This window comes from Stegostoma tigrinum, chromosome 10 (genome assembly GCF_030684315.1).
Source record: "Stegostoma tigrinum isolate sSteTig4 chromosome 10, sSteTig4.hap1, whole genome shotgun sequence".
Classification (NCBI taxonomy): Eukaryota; Metazoa; Chordata; class Chondrichthyes; order Orectolobiformes; family Stegostomatidae; genus Stegostoma; species Stegostoma tigrinum.
In genome coordinates, this window is record NC_081363.1 from 74600899 (window position 1) to 74624211 (window position 23313).

A 23313-nucleotide genomic window follows, 5' to 3' on the forward strand; every position below is an offset into this window, starting at 1 on the left:
GCATACAAAGAAGTTTAACTGGAACATTGCCTGGGATGGAGAAACTGAGTTATAAGCAGAGGCTAAATAGGCTTGGTTTGTTTTCTTTAAAGCAGAGAAGGCTGAGTGTTACAAAATTGAGGTGTGTAAGACTATGAGGAGTACAGACAAGGTGAATAGAGAGCAGCTAATCCCCTTGGCTGAGAATCAATCACAAGAGGGCATAGTTTTACAATAAGGGGCAGGAGATTCAAAGGGGATTTGGGGGAAAAAAAATCTTTTAAGTCAGCAGGTGGTCGGAATCTGGGATGTACTGCCTGGGAAGAGAGTGGAGGCCGGAAGTCTTACAACCTTTAAAAAATATCTGGATGAATGCTTCAAATATCAAAACATTCAAGCATATGAGACAAGTGTAGGAAACTGGGGATGAGCACACTTTTAGTAGTAGCAATGTCGATGCAGACTCGATGGGACAAAGGGCCTTTTCTATGCTGCATGAATCTATAAATCTGCAAAGGATGCCTTGGGTACAAACATGAGAGTGAGGGACATTGAATAACTTAGCAAGAGGATTGAGCAACGCACCTTTCTTTAAATGGACAAATACATCCGCCTCACCCATGTTTACTTTTTGATATAGCTTCTTGCCTTACAAAGAACCACATCCTTCATACTTGCTGGACTCTGTAAACACTGAGCTTTATGTTTGGAAAGTATCCAGAGCTGTCGATTACATTTGAGCTTTGTGTGTGTCTGGACAACCACTGCTAAAATAAACATTTTCAAAGCCTCTACATGCACAAAGACTGGGGTGGCAGGAAAGCAGTTTGTCTTAATAGCATAGTTTCTTGAGCCCGCAATCTGGGAGTGACCTTTCGGTCTTCCTGTCTGACAGGCACAGGGCAGTTTGGAAGTTGAAATGCCTCACATGCCTCATTCTGTTTGACTGCATCCCCATGCCTACCGCTGGTCATGTCCTCTCTGACATTCTCACCCTGAGTGACATGGGATGGGGACGTGAAGACAACAGGCAGGGGGCGAGAAATGAAGAAGCAGAAGTTGACAAAGAACCACACATGAGTTGACGTCGTGCAACTCCTCATCTCTGTGCACAGTAGCACTTTTTCAAACATGGCACACATGCAAAGTCAAAGACACTTTGGTCTAAGGGATTGCAATGGCAACTTTGTAACCCCACATCAGTGCCTCACATAATTAAATGTTTCAAAGTAATGAACTACCAAAGGTTTCAATCCTTTCACATGTTCTTCCCAGAGCTCACCTTGGTTTGTAAGAGCTGGATAACATGCCATTCAGTAACCAGCCAGCTAGCTTTCACCCTCACTCTTCCTTCCCTCAGACTAATATGAATTAAGACAATTCACAACTTCTCCGTGCTGTACATTGCCACATCATTATACTTCTCCAAAGAAATCATATCGCCCCCTATTTTTTTTCAATGCAGAGGATGCAGTCAGGAAGAAGGACTTAAGGAACAAGGCCGACCAATAAACTCATACCTCCAGATGTCGCTGCTCTTGGAGAACATGGAGGATCGGATGACTTCTGGAGCCATCCAGGCATAGGTCCCTGCAGCACTCATTTTGGTTGTTTTGTGCCACTCTCGTGCCAGGCCGAAGTCTGTGATTTTCAGAGTCTTGTTACTTAGGGTCTCGTTTTCCACCTTCTCGTGTATTAAAACTAGAGATAAACGGAGCAAGAGCTTTTAACCTCAACAAAAATATCCTCAGTGAACATCTCATCAAAAACTGGGAGATGCCTGTGTCGTGTCCCTGGCTGGCATATATCCTATTGCAAACTCCACACCCTAAAAGTGGGGATAGAAAGGCTGGAAAATGTGGCTGCCCGAGGGCACCTAACCTCTTTTATGGATTCAATCGACAAACCCATAAAAGGGAATAAAAGAACATTCCGCACAGAAGTGAATCATTGAAGAATCAAGTAAGTAAAATCCACTGAATGGGACAGGTTTACATTTTGAGGAAATCAAATCTCTGAATGTCTCAAAGTCTCAAAAGACATGGTCACAAACCTTTAATTTGGAAAAGATTTTGTATTTGTAGAGAAGTTACACAATGGAGCAGCCATGTTGTCTCCATCTGCTCAATGACACAGCGCAAAGCTGGATCCACCAGAAGCGAATGAGTCCAGATTAGCTGCGCGTCAGCAAGCAGCCAAGGTGATTAACTGCAATATCTTGCAAACTGTGGAATATGACAGAAAGGAGGATTTACCCCACACACCCTCCCCCACTTCCAAAAATCGTTCCAACCTTAAGTTCACCTGAGAAAACATCCTGAAAATTTGACAACAGATAATCTCACAGCCTGTGAACCTCTCCCTTTCAAAGCCCAGACCTCAACTTTGAGGCATCAAAACCATCCAAGGAACTACAGGCCTGTCATGGGAAACTGGTGACTGTAAATCAGAGGATGAGATAATCATTAATATTTTCTAACCGACCTGTTCAGAGATATTACAACACATCCCTGGAGTGGGTGTGGATGAACTCAGGCCGCTTGCTCCATAGGTAGAGATGCTACCACCACAAGATAGATTTTTTCAAAATCTACCTGCTCAGATATTTTATTACATCACTGTGGGGCAAGTGAAACTTAAACCCAGGCTTCCTGGTCCAGTGATAGGGGCACTGCCATTGCAAGGTAACGACAAGATATTTTCTAACCAACCAGTTCAGAGATGTTACTACTCATCTCTGAAGCAGGTGACTGTTGAACCCAGGCCCCTCAGTCCAGGGGTAGGGACATTGCTACTGTGCCACAAGAGGGCCAATGCAAGATAGTTATATTTTTTTTTCCCGCATTTAACTTATTTCCTAACTAACCTGCTCAGAGTTGTTACTACATACATTTGGAGCAGGTGGGACCTGAACCCAGGCCTCTCAGTCCAGGCGTAGGGACACTACCACTGTGCCACAAGAGGGTCAAGGCAAGATAATTATCATTTCTTTATTGATATGTTTTGCCAATCAAACTGTTCAGAGATACCTTTACACAATTCAAGCAGGTGGGACTTGAACCTGAACCGCCTGGTCCATAGATAGGGACGCTACCACTGCACCACTGGATGGCCGGTGCAAGATAATTACAACTTTTAAATTTAACCCATTTTTCTAATCAACCAGTTCAGAGATGTTATTACTCAACTCTGAAGTTTGAACCTGGGTCTCCAGGTCCAGGGGTAGGAACACTACTACTGCACATCAAGAGGGCCAATGGAAGATATTTACAATCTGAAACAGTACATTCCCTTCACCTGCGTACAATCCTTGTACATGTAAGATATCACATTTGATTTGGGCTAAGTGTGCAAGGATCAATAACCTTTTTACTTGAAGCAAATAAACCTGTCGCTGCAATTGCTTAACTGGGCTAAAATAACAAGGATAAGAGAACACACATCTTTCATCACAAGGCAGAGTAGGACATTCTGTCCAAGAGACATGGGTGTCTTCCATCTTCAGGACAGACAATATCAAAGAATTATCCACCAGAGATTTTCAGGCTGTTCAAATACAAACATTCACTTTTTAGATCTGACACAGTGTGATTGACAACTTTTTGATTTTAATTCTGATTCTCATTATTATCTGGATGCTTAATTATGTGTGTGGTACCAATATCCCCTCAAAGCTATGCAGCTGTGTGCATCCCCAAAAGTTCCTGTGCAGGCCAACTGAGAGTCTGCTGTTTTTAGTCATTATGAGGAGATAGCATCTTGCAAAATGAATGCAAAGGGCCTGCACATTAAAATAAAAACTCAAATTAGAAGGTTACCATGATTTCTGTGTGCACACACAGCCGGATGCACATCTTGTTCTATGGGGTGAAATTGATGTTAAAGGTCCCAAGTCATTATGAAGATCAAGAGAATTCTTCAACTGTACTGGCCAATAATCCCACCCTACCTTTACCACCACCATTACACACTTTAACCATTGGCAGTGAAGAGGAGATCTGCAAGTATTGCTATTTGAGGGATCTTGCTGCATGCAACATGTTAGCCTCATTAGCCAGCAAATGGTTAACACACCATAGTCTCATTGACTGAATGGAGTTTTTTGTGGCATTGACTGAAGTAGAATCCCCTATGCAGGATTCCTCCTTCTGATCGCTATTAGATAGAGAGCAAAGATCGAGCCCCACTGTTGCTAAAGCTGGGCAACCTTACAATTTTCAGTGCTTTGGATCAGACACAAAGAACGGACATGTAGAAGGCAGTAATTATCGCATCTTGTAATGAATCAAGACTTTCATAAGGTTCAATACATATACATCATTAGTTGGTCCCAGTATGTGATGATTCATTTTAGTGCAAAACAATATTGGCTGGATTTGGTCTAATTAACTCAGGAGTTTGAAGTATAGGCTATGAGGATGCATGGAAAACACTCATTAAGGTTACAAACTCAGTACATTCTGCTCACTTTCAACTTCATCATTGAAGCACTTTGAAAATACCAGTGGGAGATCAGAAAAATTAAGTACCTTTTTCACCAGCAACAGGCATTTAATAGGTCAGTATGATCTAGGTTACTCTGCCATAACTACAAGCTGCTACGTAGTGTGAACATCTCCTTAGTGTGTTTCCGTAATGCCAGGTCCAGTGGACAAAGCGAAAGGAAGGAAGAACCACCTAATGACAGTCGGTCATTCACTACTTTACACATCCAGCAACCATCCAGGGAAACCTGGGGTCTCTCCACCTTCTCCTTGAACTCAGTCCAAGCACCCAGCTGAATTTGTTCTCACATTCAATAACACCATCTTCAGCTCCAATCGCTTTCGCCAAAGGCATTGTTTTTGAGAACTCTCACAGGTACAAGCAATGCCTGTCTTCTGTAGGACATGTTAAACACCCTTTGTTCCAGTTTTATTCATGTGTTCTCTCTGACCTCTGTTAGCACTGAGAAAATTGCATTAGTGCTCTTCCCCATCCTTACCCTGAACTGGAGAATTTCATTACATTCTGCTTCTAAGGAGGACACTTCTAACTGTTCCATTCCTTTCCTGACCTTCTCGAACCATCTCAGAAGAGGGTCTGCACATTGATAACAAAGTGCCACCAACTCCTATATTTGCTGTGGTTGTGCGTCTTCCCAGCCTGGTTCCCAAGGAAATTCCACTTTCCCTCCCCAGTTTTGACACTTTCTTCGCATCAGCTGTGATGATGTAATTGTCCACGCTACAGCTTCCTGAAATTGGGTGGCAAGGTGGCTCAGTGGTTAGCACTACAGCCTTATAGCGAGAGTTCGATTCCAGTCTCAGGCGACTGTCTGTGTGGAGTTTGCACATTCTCCCTGTGTCTGCATGGGTTTCCTCCGGTTGCTCCGGTGTCCTCCCACAGTCCAAAAACGTGCAGACTAGGTGGATCGGCCATGCTAAATTGCCCATAGTGTTCAGGGGAGTGTGGGTCATGGAGGATGGGTCTGGGTGCGATGCTTCAAGGGGCAGTGTGGACTTGTTGGGCCAAAGGGCCTGTTTCCACACTGTAGGGAATTGAATCTGATCTAAAAAAAATGGTCTCTTTGTGTCTTCAATCAGTCTTCAATCACGCCCCTCCATTTACGTCTACAAGCAAGATGGTCTTCACCTGAACCAGAGGGGTACCGATATCCCGGGGGGGAAATTTGCTAAGGCTGTTCAGGTGGGTTTAAACTAATTCAGCAGGGGGATGGGCACCAAAATTGTAGTTCGACTATAGAAAAGGTTGAGAGTAGGGTGGTCTGAAATAAAGTTTCAGGGAAGCAAGAAGTTGGATTGAAGTGTGTCTACTTCAATGCCAGGAGCGATGGAATAAGGTGGGTGAACTTGCAGCATGGGTTAGTACCTGGGACTTCGATGTTGTGGCCATTTCGGAGACATGGATAGAGCAGGGACAGGAATGGTTGTTGCAGGTTCCGGGATTTAGATGTTTCAGTAAGAACAGAGAAGATGGTAAAAGGGGCGGAGGTGTGGCATTGTTGGTCAAGGACAGTATTACAGTTGCAGAAAGGATGTTTGGGGACTCGTCAACTGAGGTAGTATGGGCTGAGGTTAGAAACAGGAAAGGAGAGGTCACCCTGTTGGGAGTTTTCTATAGGCCTCCGAATAGTTCCAGAGATGTAGAGGAAAGGATAGCAAAGATGATTCTCGATGGGAGTGAGAGAGGCAGGGTAGTTGTCATGGGGGACTTCAACTTTCCAGATATTGACTGGGAACACTATAGTTCGAGTACTATAGATGGGTCAGTTTTTGTCCAGAGTGTGCAGGAGGGCTTCCTGACACAGTATGTAGATAGGCCAACAAGGGGCGAAGCCACATTAGATTTGGTACTGGGTAATGAGCCCGGCCAGGTGTTAGATTTGGAAGTAGGTGAGCACTTTGGTGATAGCGATCACAATTCTGTTATGTTTACTTTAGTGATGGAAAGGGATAGGTGTATACCACTGGGCAAGAGTTATAGCTGGGGGAAAGGCAATTACGAGGAGATTAGGCAAGACTTAGGGAGCACAGGGTGGGTAAGGAAACTGCAGGGGATGGGCACATTAGAAATGTGGAGCTTATTCAAAGAAAAGCTCCTGTGTGTCCTAGATAAATATGTACCTGTCAGGCAGGGAGGAAGCTGTAGAGTGCGGGAGCCGTGGTTTATGAAGGAAGTGGAATCTCTGGTCAAGAGGAAGAAGAAGGCTTATGTTAGGATGAGATGTGATGTGAAGGCTCAGTTAGGGCACTTGAGGGCTACGAGGTAGCAGGAAAGACCTAAAGAAAGAGAGAGCTCAGAAGAGCCAGGAGGACACATGAGAAGTTGTTGGCGGATAGGATCAGGGTAAACCCTAAGGCTTTCTAAGGTATTTAAGGAATAAAAGAATGACGAAAGTAAGACTAGGCCCAATCAAGGATAGTAGTGGTAAGTTGTGTGTGGAGTCAGATGAGATAGGGGAAGCGCTAAATGAATATCTTTGAACAGTATTCACTCTAGAAAATGACAATGTTGTCAAGGAGAATACTGAGATACAGGCTACTAGACTAGGTGGGATTGAGGTTCACACGGAAGAGGTATTAGAAATCCTTCAGAAGGCGAAGATAGATAAGTCCCCTGGGCCGGATGGGATTTATCCTTGGATCCTCTGGGACGCCAGGGAGGAGACTGCCGAGCCTTTGGCATTGATCTTTGACTCGTCATTGTCTACAGGAATAGTGCCAGTTGACTGGAGGATAGCAAATGTGGTTCCCCGGTTCAAGAAGGGGAGTAGAGACAACCCTGGTAATTATAGACCAGTGAGCCTCACCTCAGTTGTTGGTAAAGTGTTGGAAAAGGTTATAAGGGATAGGATTTATAATCATCTAGAAAAGAATAAATTGATTAGGGATAGTCAACACGATTTTGTGAAGGGAAGGTCGTGCCTCACAAACCTTATTGAGTTCTTTGAGAAGGTGACCAAACAGGTAGATGAGAGTAAACCGGTTGATGTGGTGTATATGGATTTCAGCAAGGCGTTCGATAAGGTTCCCCACAATAGGCTATTGTACAAAATGCGGAGGAATGGAATTGTGGGAGATATAGCAGTTTGGATCAGAAATTGGCTTGCTGAAAGAAGACAGAGAGTGGTAGTTGATGGGAAATGTTCATCCTGGAGACCAGTTACTAGTGGTGTACCGCAAGGGTCGGTGTTGGGTCCACTGCTGTTTGTCACTTTTATAAATGACCTGGATGAGGGCATAGAAGATAATAAAATGTGAGGCTGGATGAACACAGCAGGCCAAGCAGCATCTCAGGAGCACAAAAGCTGACGTTTCGGGCCTAGACCCTTCATCAGAGAGGGGGATGGGGGGAGGGAACTGGAATAAATAGGGAGAGAGGGGGAGGCGGACCGAAGATGGAGAGCAAAGAAGATAGGTGGAGAGGGTGTAGGTGGGGAGGTAGGGAGGGGATAGGTCAGTCCAGGGAAGACGGACAGGTCAAGGAGGTGGGATGAGGTTAGTAGGTAGCTGGGGGTGCGGCTGGGGGTGGGAGGAAGGGATGGGTGAGAGGAAGAACCGGTTAGGGAGGCAGAGACAGGTCAGTTCGCTCAGTTCGCTCAGTTCGCAACAAACAACTGCACCTCCCAGTCGCAAACCATTTCCACTCCCCCTCCCATTCTCTTGATGACATGTCCATCATGGGCCTCCTGCACTGCCACAATGATGCCACCCGAAGGTTGCAGGAACAGCAACTCATATTCCGCCTGGGAACCCTGCAGCCATATGGTATCAATGTGGACTTCACCAGTTTCAAAATCTCCCCTTCCCCCACTGCATCCCTAAACCAGCCCAGTTCATCCCCTCCCCCCACTGCACCACACAACCAGCCCAGCTCTTCCCCCCCACCCACTGCATCCCAAAACCAGTCCAACCTGTCTCTGCCTCCCTAACCGGTTCTTCCTCTCACCCATCCCTTCCTCCCACCCCCAGCCGCACCCCCAGCTACCTACTAACCTCATCCCACCTCCTTGACCTGTCCGTCTTCCCTGGACTGACCTATCCCCTCCCTACCTCCCCACCTACACCCTCTCCACCTATCTTCTTTGCTCTCCATCTTCGGTCCGCCTCCCCCTCTCTCCCTATTTATTCCAGTTCCCTCCCCCCATCCCCCTCTCTGATGAAGGGTCTAGGCCCGAAACGTCAGCTTTTGTGCTCCTGAGATGCTGCTTGGCCTGCTGTGTTCATCCAGCCTCACATTTTATTATCTTGGAATCTCCAGCATCTGCAGTTCCCATTATCTCTGAGGGCATAGAAGGATGGGTTAGTAAATTTGCAGACGACACTAAGGTCGGTGGAGTTGTGGATAGTGACGAAGGATGCTGTAGGTTGCAGAGAGACATAGATAAGCTGTAGGGCTGGGCTGAGAGGTAGCAAATGGAGTTTAATGCAGACAAGTGTGAGGTGATGCACTTTGGTAGGAGTAACCAGAAGGCAAAGTGCTGGGCTAATGGTAAGATTCTTAGCAGTGTAGATGAGCAGAGAGATCTCGGTGTCCATGTACACAGATCCTTGAAAGTTGCCACCCAGGCTGACAGGGCTGTTAAGGCGGCATACAGTGTTTTAGCTTTTATTAATAGAGGGATCGAGTTCCGGAACTAAGAGGTTATGGTGAAGCTGTACAAAACTCTGGTGCGGCCGCACTTGGAGTATTGTGTACAGTTCTGGTCACCGCATTATAAGAAGGATGTGGAAGCTTTGGAAAGGGTGCAGAGGAGATTTACTAGGATGTTGCCTGGTATGGAGGGAAGGTCTTACAAGGAAAGGCTGAGGGACTTGAGGCTGTTTTCATTAGAGAGAAGAAGGTTGGGAGGTGACTTAATTGAAACAAATAAAATAATCAGAGGGTTAGATAGGGTGGATAGGGAGAGCATTTTTCCTAGGATGGTGACGGCGAGCTTGAGGGGGCATAGCTTTAAATTGAGGGGTGAATGATATAGGACAGATGTCAGAGGTAGTCTCTTTACTCAGAGAGAAGTAAGGGAATGGAACGCTTTGCCTGCAACGGCAGTAGATTCGCTAACTTTAGGTAAATTTAAGTTGTCATTGGACAAGCATATGGACGTACATGGAATAGTGTAGGTTAGATGGGCTTGAGATCGGTATGACAGGTCAGCACAACATTGAGGGCCGAAGGGCCTGTACTGTGCTGTAATGTTCTATGTTCTATGTTCATTGCTTATTCTTCAGCCTTTATAGATTCTTTTCCCTTGTGGATCTGTTAGGGACTCCATAGACAATGGATCACCCTTCGCCAAATCCATCCTGATTCCATCACCAAATACATCCCCTTTCAGTGATTTCAAACTGATCACTCCTTAATGGCCTGGTCCACACATGGATTACCTTCTCCCACCTTTTCCCTAGTACATTCCTGTGCATGCCCGTTTGTTCTTTCACTGCCTCACGTACAACTATGCAGAGGCTACAAACACTTCTGCTGGATGAGAAGATGATTTATTATGCTCTGCTCATATGATTGCCACCCCCGCTTCTACATTGTGGAACTGGGTAATTGCTTCCATTCTAACCTCAACTGTGATGCTGAGCTTCTGGTCACTCACTGCTTTGATGGTCTGTTCCACTCCTGGCTCCTTTTCTCTTCAATGAAATCTTGACAGAGCCTCCGGAAGCAGCACTTCATATTTTTACCAGGAACTTCCCAGCTGTTTGGGATTAACCTTGACTTTGAACAACTTCAGGTCTTAACCATGGTCCGTGCTTTCTTTCAGAAAGCTGGTGGCAGTAAGATGCAATGGGGGTACCAGCGTTTTCCAGGAACAGAGATGGTGGTTAATCAGTGCTTGGAATGAGGTGACCAACAGATTTCGTATTCACCTGCCTTCTTCTCCCACCAGAGCCAGGCTTCTTTGCCAGATTCTTCACATTTCCCTCTCATTTACTGTCCTGCTGCAAACCATTTGCGCATTCTATGGCTCTCACGCATCTTTCATTTCTCTCCTTCATTGCTTCTTTCTGTATTCTGTTGTTACAGCTTTTCAGTTAATAAGCTCCTATCCTCCCTCTGATTACTGTTCAATTAAGTTTTATCTTGGTTTGCAGAGTTACACAAGCAGACTTTCACGGATGCTGGAAATCTGGAACGAAACTGAAGACATCAGGAACACTCAAAGAAATCAGGCAGCTTCTGTGGAGAGACAAAAGGATAAAAGCTTACAGCTTGATGACCTCCCGGTGAACCAGTTCTGACGAGATTCAATGCTACGAGTTGCATGGCAAAATATAAGGAGAAATGAGAAAATTAGGGGCTCTTGTGTGAACCCGAATAGAGTGCACATACATGCACACACTACTGTCAGTTCAAAACTAGTTACTGCACAATGAATAGCAGAGTGCAGGACACACCCACTAATTCTTAACAATAAAGAAATAATTCCTTGATTCAAGGTTTCAGACAATTTAAGTAACATGAATCATGTTACTTCACACTTAACATTAACATTACCAAGCACTTGGCAAGCCTACCTGATAACATTGGTTACACAATCAAATCATTTAGAATGAGGTTCATGGGCAAAACCTCGATGTCTCCTTCTCTCCAGCCCAAAAACTCTCATTACACAATAACAAACAGAACCACATTAAAATTTAAAATATTCAATGGAAAATACTGAAGCCAGTTACACCGGTCAGGAAAAGCAGTGAATCATCTCATTTTGCATCAGTAAGAGGAGGCCATCCAACCCATCATTCCTGCATTAGCTCTTTAAATAAATATTCACTTAGACAAAATTCCTTACTCTTTCTCAAAATACCAATAAATTTATCCATGTTCACGTAATTATAACATTTTTAAAATAGGTTTTCATCGAATCTGCGGTCACCATCCCTCTCAGACAGCATATCCAAGTTTGCAGTGATGGGACATTGTGAAACTCCAAGATGTAAAGGGATCTGGTTGACCTGGAAAAAGGTTGGGTGTAGGTTCAGTAAGAAATTGGAAAGCTAAGAGAATGTCATCATTTATTTTGAGGGAAATCAAATACAAAATTTAGGAGGTTAAGCTTATGTAATGATTACTGGCAAGGCTGCACCTGAAGTACAATGTTCAGTACTGGTCACCTTAGTTTGGGAAGGATGAAAATGCATTAAGAAGCAGTTCTGAGGTTGTTTACAAGACTAACACCTGAATGATCAAACTGACTTATAATAAAGGTTGGACAGGCTAGGCTTGTAGATTAGGAAGAAGAGATGAAGTTGGGTCTTGAAGCTTCCAAGTGATAAAGTTGTGATTATTTCCTTTGGCAGGCCATTGTGGGATCATTCTTTGGGAAGAAAGTTTGTTGATGAGGAGTCTTGGAAAAAGGTCCTTGGTAGCTGAGAGGTAGGCCACCTTATGATGTGCCATTGCCAAAGGGCACCAAGTTCTTGTTTCTGGCAATTCCTACCAGCCAATTCCATATTTTACAGACCCTGGTGAATCTATTGTTCTCCAAAACTTTGCTGTAGTGATTTCCATTCCAAGTTTTCAATCAGGAATATGACACTCGTGCATTTCCCAAACAGATTCATGCAGTCATGCAGCATATCTTTGGAATGGCATCTTTCATATTTACTTCTCTTGCTATATAATGATCTTACACAACATATACTCTAGGTTTGGATGGACAAGTACTATTACTGCAACTGTAAGCAATAACTGTTAGTTCTGTTGCCACACCAAAAGGTTCCTCCTTAGAAATACAAGAACCATATTTGCTTTGGATGTCATCTGCTGAATGTGGAATCCGCATTGAAGATTGTTTTTAAGATGAACCCCACAAACATGGTTGTGTATTTATCTGTTGAAGAATTTAATTATAGGACATCAAATTATCTTTTTCAAAGCTGCGGGTGTCCACATTTGATTCATAGAAACATAGATAATAGGATCAGGAATTGGCCACTTAAGCCTGCTCCGCCGGTCAATATGATCCTGGTTGATACCAACTCAGTACCTCGTTCCCACATTTTCCCTACACCCTTTGACTTCCTTTAGCCCCAAGCACTACACCCACCTCCTTGAGAGCATCCAATGTTTTGGCCTCAACCACTTTCTGTGGCAGAGAGTTGTGCAGGCTCACAACACTCCGGGTGAAGAAATTTCTGGTTTCAGTCCTAAATAAACTGCTCTGTACCCATAAACAGTGACCCCTGGTTCCGGACTTCTCAACATTAGGAACATCCTTCCTGAATTTAGTCTGAATAGGTTTGTCTGACATTCCCCCCTTCCATTCTTCTGAATTCCAGTGAATATATTCCTAACCGATCCAGTCTCTCTTCCTATGTCAGTCCTGCCATCCCAGGAATCAGTCTGGTAAACAGTACAGTAGCAGTTCATAGTTGGATAGCAACTTCAGTAACTTTTGAATTCTGTGGCTTTTGAGAATTATTAACTTACCTCATTTATGACACTTACTGGCTCTTGTTACTATCACTTGGGCCATTTCTCCATTGCTCATTTCGAGTGAGTGAGGGGAGTGAGTGTGAGTGATCGATCTCTAGATCAAGACAAAGTGAAGGAAAGAGATTACGGAGTAATTCATCTTCCAGCTCCTCCATCTAATCACGACTTAGCAATTGTTGAAAAGTGAGCAAGTCACAGTTGGTTCAGTGTAGGATTTGTGCTGCTTCTTGCAGCTGAACAGCCTGACTTACAACTAGTTAAGGATTCAAATCCTGAGCAGTAGCCACATGAGTAAGGCACCAGAGGACAGCAAGCATCAATGAAACTTCATCTCAGCAAGAGGCTGGACATTCAAGTGTGGAGTGAACAATTTGCACTCTGTTGATTCTGCAGAACAAATTCCCTTGTCAGCATTCCAGGAATTTGCCAGCCTTGCTATTTCCAGCTGACTGAAATCTGGCTCAGTACAGTGAGGCTCTGTACAGCCTGCAAGCTGCTGCCTGATGTTTGCAAGCTCAGCTTAGTATGTCAAGCTGATTAAGCAAAAGTGCACTTAACCAGACAGTAAGCACCAGCAGCAAAGTGGACGGCATCCAGCTCTGGAGACTACCAATAAAGAGTTTTCTGTCACTCCAAACTGGACCCAATGCCTGACTGTGCAATGTCAGGCTCACAGATTTAGAAAATGCAAATCAGAATTAGCACTGGAAGCTCCATCTGGCAGAGACATTGAATCCTGAAGGGTGCAGTCTCTCAGAACATGTTAATCTGCTATTTCCTTTTCACAGAAAGGAAAGGCTAACATAACTCCTCAGAATGATTTTATTAAATTAAATTGTATAGTTTTCTGAACTTATTGCAAACTAGAGACTCCATCACAAAGAGTTATATTTTGTCATACATCTTCAGATCAGCAAATCGTAACAGGGTCAGATAGATCACAAGACCACAATGGTCAGTAGGCGGCTGACACAAGGTCAGTATGGCTTCAAAACAAAATTCAGCTAAGGAGCTTCAATGCTGCAATCCAGGGGATAAATGCATGAGTGGTTCATAAAGTTAAGGTTCCAGTCATGGTTCAACACTACACCAGTTTTCAAACTGAACAAATGTAATTCCTCTACATCCTACTGTGCTTCAGCTGCATTCTGGCAGAGTCCACAGCATGACACAGCACCCACATACAGAATACACTCAAGTAAAAACAAGGCACAGCCAGCACATTTACACAGTGGCCGAGAGGTTGTATAATTACGATGTCAAAAATTTGACCCTCGTCTCTGACCAAACTTAGAACATTGCTATAAGCTTTAAACCTGGTGAATGAACTTGAAGGATTATTAGTGTCATGGCAAATCACCAGCTACGACTACATATAGTACAGCATATGATTATTTACAGCCGTTCTTAGAAGCTGCTTATTCTGTTGCAATTTGACCTAAATCCCACCAGGTGGAAGCAAAACCATAGATCGCCGACAAAGCTTGATCCACCATTAAAATGGAAATCATAACTTTACTATTTAAGACTAACAAAGGCAGGCGCATGAATGAGAAAAGGACGGGGAGATACAGTAAGAGAAGGAGTGGGAAGATTGAATTCATCACAGATAAGCATGAGGTGATAGATGTTGGCACAGGGCATGCTAAGGCAATTTTTGCAAAGTCGTTGCATATACAGTAAATCCGGTCATGACATTACAATTTCCCCAAAACGAAACCCAGGACAGGGATTCCCTGTGAACTCCTGAGCCCTTTGGTCAGGGTGAAATGTGGCTCGAATGGCCAACTCAATGTGACTTTCCCCCACAGACTCGACACCCAAACCCCCAAGAGGCAGCCCCCAGAAATCTGGAGGCACACCAGAAATTCCACGTCAACAGCCTTTAATTTCCTGAACTGACTTTTAACAGAGCAGTTATAAGTGCCACCTGCTGACAGCTATCCCTGCCACCAAACAGCCCTCCATCCTAGATAATAGGAACTGCGGATGCTGGACAATCCACGATAACAAGGTGTAGAGCTGGATGAACACAGCAAACCAAGCAGCATCATAGGAGCAGGAAGGCCGACGTTTCGGGCCTAGACCTTTCATCTAGGCCAGCCTTCTATGATGCTGCTAGGCTTGCTGTGTTCATCCAGCTCTACACCTTGTTGTCACACCTTCATCCTATCCTCCTTCTGGAAACAAAGGCCCAAGAGTAGGATGGAACAGGAAACCAGTATGCTGGCCAGAACTGGTAATTCGATCCCCTTTTAGCTCGTCCTTCCTGCATTATTCAAGTCTCCTTCCAGTCCAAGTGGGGCATTTAAATCAAGCACAGTGTGTTTCTAAGGGGTCTGAACAAATACTAAAGGTGCTACTTGTGATAAGAATTAATGAGAAAAGAACCTTCCCAAAGTCAAATTAACAATTTCCTCTCTCTGCTTATGAAAGGTTAAAGGTTATGTGGACATGGTAGATGAAGAGAACACAAGACTAATTAGTGGGAATCAGGAAACCTCTGAAAAGTACTGAAGGAAATAGCATTTCTTATTTTAGGCCTTACGTCAGTATTACTAGTGAACCAAAGTGGGTACAGGGTGAACGTATTTCCCAGGGGGACCCAATGAATGGATGAGTTTACAGCAACTGCAGAAAGTGCAGGAACAGCTACTTGCCAGTTGAAACATGGGTTGTTATGCTCAAGATGATAGCCAAGAAGTAAGGTACATGGGGGAACAAAATGGATGGTCAGTAAGTGAAGTATAAGTGTTGATAGAGAGTGACTCTTACATCAGAAAGTGCTCATGGAGTAAAGAAAGTGCCTCCAATGGTGCAAATGAGAGATTTTGCAATGGCAGCCCCAATGAACTTAGAAGGAAAAGCCACAACATAAACAGATTAGAGAATAAAATAAATGCTACAAGCATTTTCTCAACAAAAGTAGGAGCAGAAAGCCTCATGACGCTGAGTTTTTGGTGGCTGTCAATAAAGCTAAGGACAAACAAATAAGGAAGGAGAGAAAAATCGACAACAGTTTGGAGTTTATTCTGAGGGAGTAGATAAGGTTCAACAAACTTGATTAGATTTGAATGGAAGAAGTCTTTGCAACTGGGACTTAGGGTGAAAGTGAGGCTAGTTACTTGGGTTTTTGAAGAGTAGATTTTTCCACAGCTGGAAAAGTAATTTTAAAAATCTTATTGGCTCTTTGCACCATGTATTTTGGGAGTGTAGGTGAACTGACATACAAGCTGAAGTTCTACAAAGTACACTTTTCAGCAAGAGGCACTTCTGATACCAAAGAGACAGCAAGTATAGAAGGAAAACCAATGCAAAGTGGCAATGACCTGAATGATGCCTGGGAAGCTGGCTTTTTTCAACTGAGATCTATTTCGCTATTCAGTTAAATTCTGATACTGCAGTATTTTATTCCTATCATAAGGGGAAAAATCATTTATTAAGAGGAGGGTGGCACTGTAGGATTTGAGAAGTGCATTAGTAATAAGATTAGATTGTGAATCAGGCTTCTGGTGCTTTCAAACAAATTGGTTTCAATATTAAGCAGAGTCGATCTACAAAACTTTAAATTAACAATACTATTCAGAGTTTTATGCCAATCCTGTTTAATTATTTTTAGGTCATTACAGAATGATGTTACACCTAAAGAAGACCGGGCTAATGTGCAGCTTGGTTCATCAGTTGAAATGACAACGCACACTGAATACACCACGTTTGTTCTGATGTTCAAGAATCAATGATGGAACACCCGAAAGTGAAGAATATTTTAAGGGAAACATTAATTAAATTAATCGACTAACGTGTGCTTAATTTTCCATCCTGCATGTCCTATGGTGTGACTTGTAGTTTACTTAACAACTCTATGGGAATTTCCTGTAAAATTTCTGTAAGGCAACAAGTAGTGTTTGATGGAAAATATTCAGCCTGGAGTCGGTTACTAATGGTGTGCCTCAAGGATCTGTTTTGGGGCCACTGCTGTTTGTCATTTTTATAAGTGACTTGGACGCACGCATAGGTGGATTGGTTAGTAAGTTTGCAGATGGCACTAAAGTCGGTGGAGTGGTGGACAGTGTGGAAGAATGTTGCAGGTTGCAGGGAGACTTGGATAAACTGCAGAATTGGACTGAAATGTGGCAAATGGAATTCAATGCGAATAAATGTTAGGTGATTCACTTTGGGAAGAATAATAGGAAGACAGAATACTGGGTCAATGGAAAGATCCTTGGTAGTGTGGATGTGCAGAGGGATCTTGGTGTCCATGTACATAGATCCCTGCAAGTTGCCACCCAGGTTGATAGTGCTGTTAAGAAGGCTTACAGTGTGTTAGGTTTTATTGGTAGAGGGATTGAGTTCCGGAGCAATGGTGTCATGCTGCAACTGTACAAAACGCTAGTGAGGCCTCACTTGGAATATTGCGTGCAGTTCTGGTCGCCCCATTACAGGAAGGATGTGGAAGCATTGGAAAAGGTGCAGAGCAGATTTACCAGGATGTTGCCTGGTCTGCAGCGAAGGCCTTATGAAGGAAGGCTGAGGGACTTGGGTCTGTTCTCATTGGAGAGAAGGAGGCTAAGAGGGGATTTAATAGAGACATACAAGATGATCAGAGGATTAGACAGGGTGGACAGTGAGAGTCTTTTTCCAAGGATGATGACATCAGCTTGTACGAGGGGGAATAGCTACAAATTGAGGGGTGATAGATTTAAGACAGATGTCAGAGGCAGGTTCTTTACTCAGAGTGGTAAGGGCGTGGAACACCCTGCCTGCCAACGTAGTTAACTTAGCCACATTTGGGGCATTTAAGCAGTCCTTGGATAAGCATATGAATGATGATGGGATAGTGTAGGGGGAGGGGCTTAGATTAGATCACAGGTTGGCGCAACATCGAGGGTCGAAGGGCCTGTTCTGCGCTGTATTGTTCTATGTTCTGTGTTCTAAGCCTGCCTCTCCATTCAATATGATCAAAGCTGATCAAACACTTAACATCTTTTACCCACCTAGTCCCCATAACACCGTATGTCATTGTTAGATTTCTGAACAACAATCTCTTTGCTAAATATAAGCAAAAACTGAGGTCCCACAGCTTTCTGTTGCAGAGAATTCCAAAACCCTCTTCAGTAAAAAAATTCTACACCCTTTATTTTCATATTGTACCCCCTCATTTACACTACCCTACCAGGGAAACATTTTATCTGCATTTACCCTGTGTATCTCTAATTTTTTTTAAAAAGATTAAACAAGGTCACCTCTTGTACAAAACTCAAAGAAAATTAAAGTGGTAGCAAGAACTGCAGATGTTGGAGTCAGAGATAATGCAGTGTGGACCTGGAAGAACACACAAGCCAGGCAACATCACAGGAGCAGGAAAGTTGACGTTTTGGTTCGGGACCTTTCTTCACAAATCAGGTCCCGACCCAAAACATCAACTTTCTTGCTCCTCTGATGCTGCCTGGCCTGTTGTGTTCTTCCAGCTCCATGCTGTGCTACCTGAAATAAAAAGCCCAGTTTACCTAGTCTCTTTTCAAAAGACAGCCCTGCCATCTGGAACAAATCTGGTGAAATTTCGTTGCACTCCCTCAATAGCAATAATATTTTTCCAGGGAAAAGATGATGGATGATAAAAGATGATTGGGGCAGCATAGTGGCTCAGTGGTTAGCACTGCAGCCTCACAGCGCCAGGGATCCGGGTTCAATTCCAGCCTCGGACGACTGCCTGTGTGGAGTTTGCACATTCTCCCCGTGTCTGCGTGGGTTTTCTCCAGGTGCTCTGGTTTCCTCCCACAGTCCAAAGATGTGCAGGCTAGATGGATCGGCCATGCTAAATTGCCTGTAGTGTTCAGGGGTGTGTGGGTTATAGGGGAATGGGTCTGGATGGGTTGCTTCAAGGGGCGGTGTGGACTTGTTGGCCCAAAGGGCCTGTTTCCACACTGTAGGGAATCTAATCTAAGCTAAACACTATTCACACTATTCCAGTTGCAGTCTAACCTTTCTGCTATAAAATTCAAGCAAAACTTCATTATTCCTGTTATCAGTTCCTCCTGCACAAAAGGTTAACATTGCATTAGCCTTCCTAACAGCTTTATGCCCCAGCATGTTAATTAGACCATAAAAAGTAAGAACAGGAGTAGGCATTCAGCTCCTTGAACCTGGTCTGCCATTCAATAGGACCATGGTTAATCCAACATTTCTCACATCCATTTTCCTGCTCTTTCCCCATAAACCTTGGTTCCTTGACTGATCAAAAATCTATCTCAACCTTAACTATATACAAGGACCAGAATTTATTCTGTCAAGCCTGTTAACAGTCTTATATATTTCAATGAGATCACATCATAAATCTTCCAATGAGTAAAGTCGCAATCTGTTTAGCCTTTGTCATAAGAAAATCTCTCCATACCAGGGATCAGGCTAGTGAACCTTTTCTGAACCTCTTCTAAAAGAAATATCTTTCCTTGAAGAGGTCAAAGCTGCTCACATTACTCCAGATGCGGCCTCACCAGAATGTTATACAGTTGCAGGAAGTTTTATCTACTCTTACTTACCAAACCCTTTGAAATAAAGTTCAAGATTCCAGTAGCCTTCCTGATCACCTGCTGCACCTGTGTGCCAGCTTTCTGTGATCCATGCGCAAGTCTCCATCCCACCAGGTCCCTTAGTGTTGCAGCTTTCTGTAGGTGTTTTTGCATTTAAACAAGATCCTGTTCTTCCAAAATGAACAATTTTGCATTTCCTGCATTGTAGTGTTGTGTGAAAATTTGCCTTCAATACATTCACTTCCTTCCTCCAAGTCATTAATATATATTGTAAACTATAATGAAGTCCCATCACTGACCTCTGTGGAACCCCACTACTTATGGGTCGCCAAATTGAAAACAACCCTTACTGTTTCCTGCCCATGAGCCAATTCTTTTTCTATGCCAATATACTACCTCCAACAATGTGTGAGGTATCATATCCTATAGCCAACCTTTTGTCTCATACCTTGTCCAATGCTTCCTGCAAGTCCAAATGCAACACATCCACTGCTTCTTCTCTATCCGTTCTTGTTCAGACATCCTAGGAAAATCTAGTAAATTAGATATGATTTCCCCTTCATGAAGCCATGCTGACTCTGCTTGATTAGATTATGATTTTCCAAGTATTCTGCTATTATTTCCTCAATCATTGAATTCCAATTGATTCTAATATTTTTCCAATAGTGAGCGTTAGGCTAATTGGCCTTTAGCTAACCACTTTTACCCTTCCTCCCTGTTAGCAGTTTTCTAATCCTCTGACACTTCTCCACACTCCAATGATTTTGTAAAATTGCAACCAATCCACAATCTTTCAGCTTTCAGTTCATTTTCAGTGACACATCAACAAGGACACCGATGTCAATTTGTATATCAATACTTTCCATCTTCTTAGTATTTCAGAAATACTATGTACATTTGTTCCACCTACCAAAGTGAATAACTTCATATGTTTCCATATTACATTTCAGCTGCTGTGTTCTTGCCCATTCAGTAAGACTGTCCAAATCCTCCTGAATTTGCTTTACAACTTTCTCACAACACACATTCCAACTCAACTTTGTACCATCCACAAATCTGGAAATAGAACATTTGCTCCCCACCCCTCCAAATCATTGCTATATATTGTGAATTGCCAGGGCACTAGTACTGATCCTTGCAGAATCCCATTATCACAGCCTGCCAACATTAGAATGATTAATTTATTCCTACTCTTTGTTCTGCCTGTTTCCCAATTATTAATCCACTCCAGTACATTACCTCATACCCCATTTTCTTTAATTTTTTTTTGCTAACCAGCCTACTGTGGGGACCTTTATCAGTGACCTTCTGAAAAAATCTAAGTATACCACATCCTCCTTTAACAATTTGATACTAACATCTTCAAAAAGATTACATGAAGACTCAAGCAGCACACAAAGCTAACGATGGGTGGAAGACATAGAGTTTCCAAAGTAAGATTCTCCCTGGGTGGGAGACTGGTTTCCTGAGTGCTGATAATTTAGGAGAAATAGTCCTTATATGCTAGTTGTGCTCATCCTTGCGGTCACAGTTTGAATGAAAACCCCAAAGGCTGGGTCTGGAATATATCACCACTGTTCACTCACAATGCTTCATCTCCAGCTGTTGGAATAATAGCACTGGGGGTCCATGAAAAGCCCCTGCAAAGTCTGGAGTCCTGAGAAACTAACTTGGCAACGAGGGAACAATGCAAACTGTAGGGATGGAGGGGGAACAGATACACCAGCTGAAAAAAAAGCAAGAAAGAGAAAGCCAAAAGAAATGGGGGAAAATGTAGTCAATTCTGTGATGAACTTTTTTGTCCCAGAAGTCAGGTAGTTAAGGTGTTTCAAGCTTGGAGAAGGTGCTGTACCCATGTTTGTGTTGCCCCTGTTCTTGACAAGTTGATGTGGTGCATCTCCTGTATGATACACTGCACGGATACAGCTGTGGTGGAGAGTTTGAAGTTTAATGGTGGTGGAGGATTGATCAAGCAGGTTGCCTTGTCCTGGATGGTGTCAAGCATCACAAAATGCACTCATACAGGCAAATGGAGTGTATTCCAGCATACTTATGATGCGTGCCTTACACAGGGCAAATGAGCTTTCAGAAATCCAGCAAGAGAGCGAGTTCCTGAGAGCTGTGAGCTCCACATCATGAGAGGTGTAGACAGGGTGGATAGCAAGAAGTTTTTTCCCCCCAGAGTGGGGGACTCAATTACTAGGGGTCATGATTTCAAGGTGAGAGGGGAAAAGTTTAAGGGAGATATGCATAGAAAGTTCTTTACGCAGAGGGTGGTGAGTGCCTGGAATGTGTTGCCAGCAGAGGTGGTAGAGGCGGGCACGAGAGCCTCACTTAAGATGTATCCAGACAGATACATGAATGGTCAGGGAGCAGAGGGATACAGATCCTTGAAAAGTAGGCAACAGGTTTAGATAGAGAATCTGGATCGGCACAGGCTTGGAGGGCCGAAGGGCCTGTTTCTGTGCTGTATTTTTCTTTGTTATTTGTGCTTTGTTATTGTTGGGTATATGCCAATGTTATAACTGAACTGGAACAGTTTGATTAGGAATGTTGCAAGTTCTAGAGGAATGGTCTTCAGTACTATCATCAGAATGGCATCGTCTTTGCAGCATCCATTGTCTCTTTTCATTTCTTGATCTCACATGGATTAGCTGATGATTGCCACCTGTGAGGCTGCGGATCTGTGGTGGAGACCGAGATAGATCAGCCATTTGGCACTTCTAACTGCAGACGGAAGCCAATGTATCAGCCTTGTTTTGTTTTGTATTGATGTGCATGGGCTTATTGTGGTACCTCCTTTTCCATCGAGTTATTCAATTGTACAGCATTATTCGTGACCGGCTGCAGCAGAACTGCAGAGTTTAGATCTGATTTGTTGACTGTGGGTTAGGCAGGGTTCATTTAGCGCTGTCTATCACTTGCATAAGTTATTTGACATATAGCGTTATAGTTTTACCAGGTTGACACCTCACTTCTAGGTATGTTTGGTGCTCCTCCTGCCATGACCTCCTGCACTCTTCACTGAACCAGGGGTAGTGCCCCTAGTGTGATACTAATTGTACAGTAGGAAATATACTGGGTCATGAGATTACAGATTATGATTGAATACAATTCTACTGTTGGCCCATAGAACATCATGGATGCGCTGAATGTGTACGAAGTCTATCCCATTTAGCATGATGATAGTTCCATACATCAGGATCAAGGGGGTCCTCAATTTGAAGAGGCAACTTCATTTCCACAATGGTTGCACCATGTTTACTTCTACTTATGGATCAGTTGGAGGCATGGACTGAAAATTTGCAGATGGAGTTTCATCTAGATAAATGTAAGGTGATGTATTTTGGAAGATCAAGTATAAGTGGAAATTACACAGTGAATAGCAAAGCCTTCAGGAGTATTGATAGGCAGAGAGATCTGGGTGTGCTGGTCCACAGATCACTAAAGGTGCCAGCATAGGTAGATAAGGTAGTAAAAAAAGGCCTCTGGCATGCTTGCCTTCATTGGAAGGGGCATTGAGTACAAAGATAGGCAAGTCATGCTGCAGCTTTATAGAACTTTAGTTAGGCCACACTTGGAATATTGCAGACAGTTTGAGTCACCATATAATCAAAAGGATGTGAATGTTTTGGAGAGGGTACAGAAAATGTTTACCAGGATGTTGCCTGGTTATGGGGAATTTTAGCTATGAAGAAAGGTTGGATAGAAAGGGTTTGTTTTCACTGGAACGCAGGAGGTTGAGGGGCAACCTGATAAAAGTTTATAAGATTGTGAATGGTGCAGAAAGCACAAGGCTTTTCCCCAGGGTGCGGGTTTCAGTTATTAGGTGACACAGGTTCAAGGTGCAGGGTGG

The 23313-nt window shown here is 43.5% G+C and overlaps 1 protein-coding gene across 1 annotated transcript in view; it reads right to left on the reverse strand.

Moving 5' to 3' along the window:
• Positions 1 to 23313, reverse strand: part of map3k9 (mitogen-activated protein kinase kinase kinase 9) — a 115009-nt gene that overhangs the window by 39566 nt on the left and 52130 nt on the right. The window contains exon 3 of the mRNA XM_048538127.2: positions 1500 to 1680. Coding sequence (XP_048394084.2) covers positions 1500 to 1680 — 181 coding nt within the window. The remainder of the gene's footprint in view (positions 1 to 1499; positions 1681 to 23313) is intronic.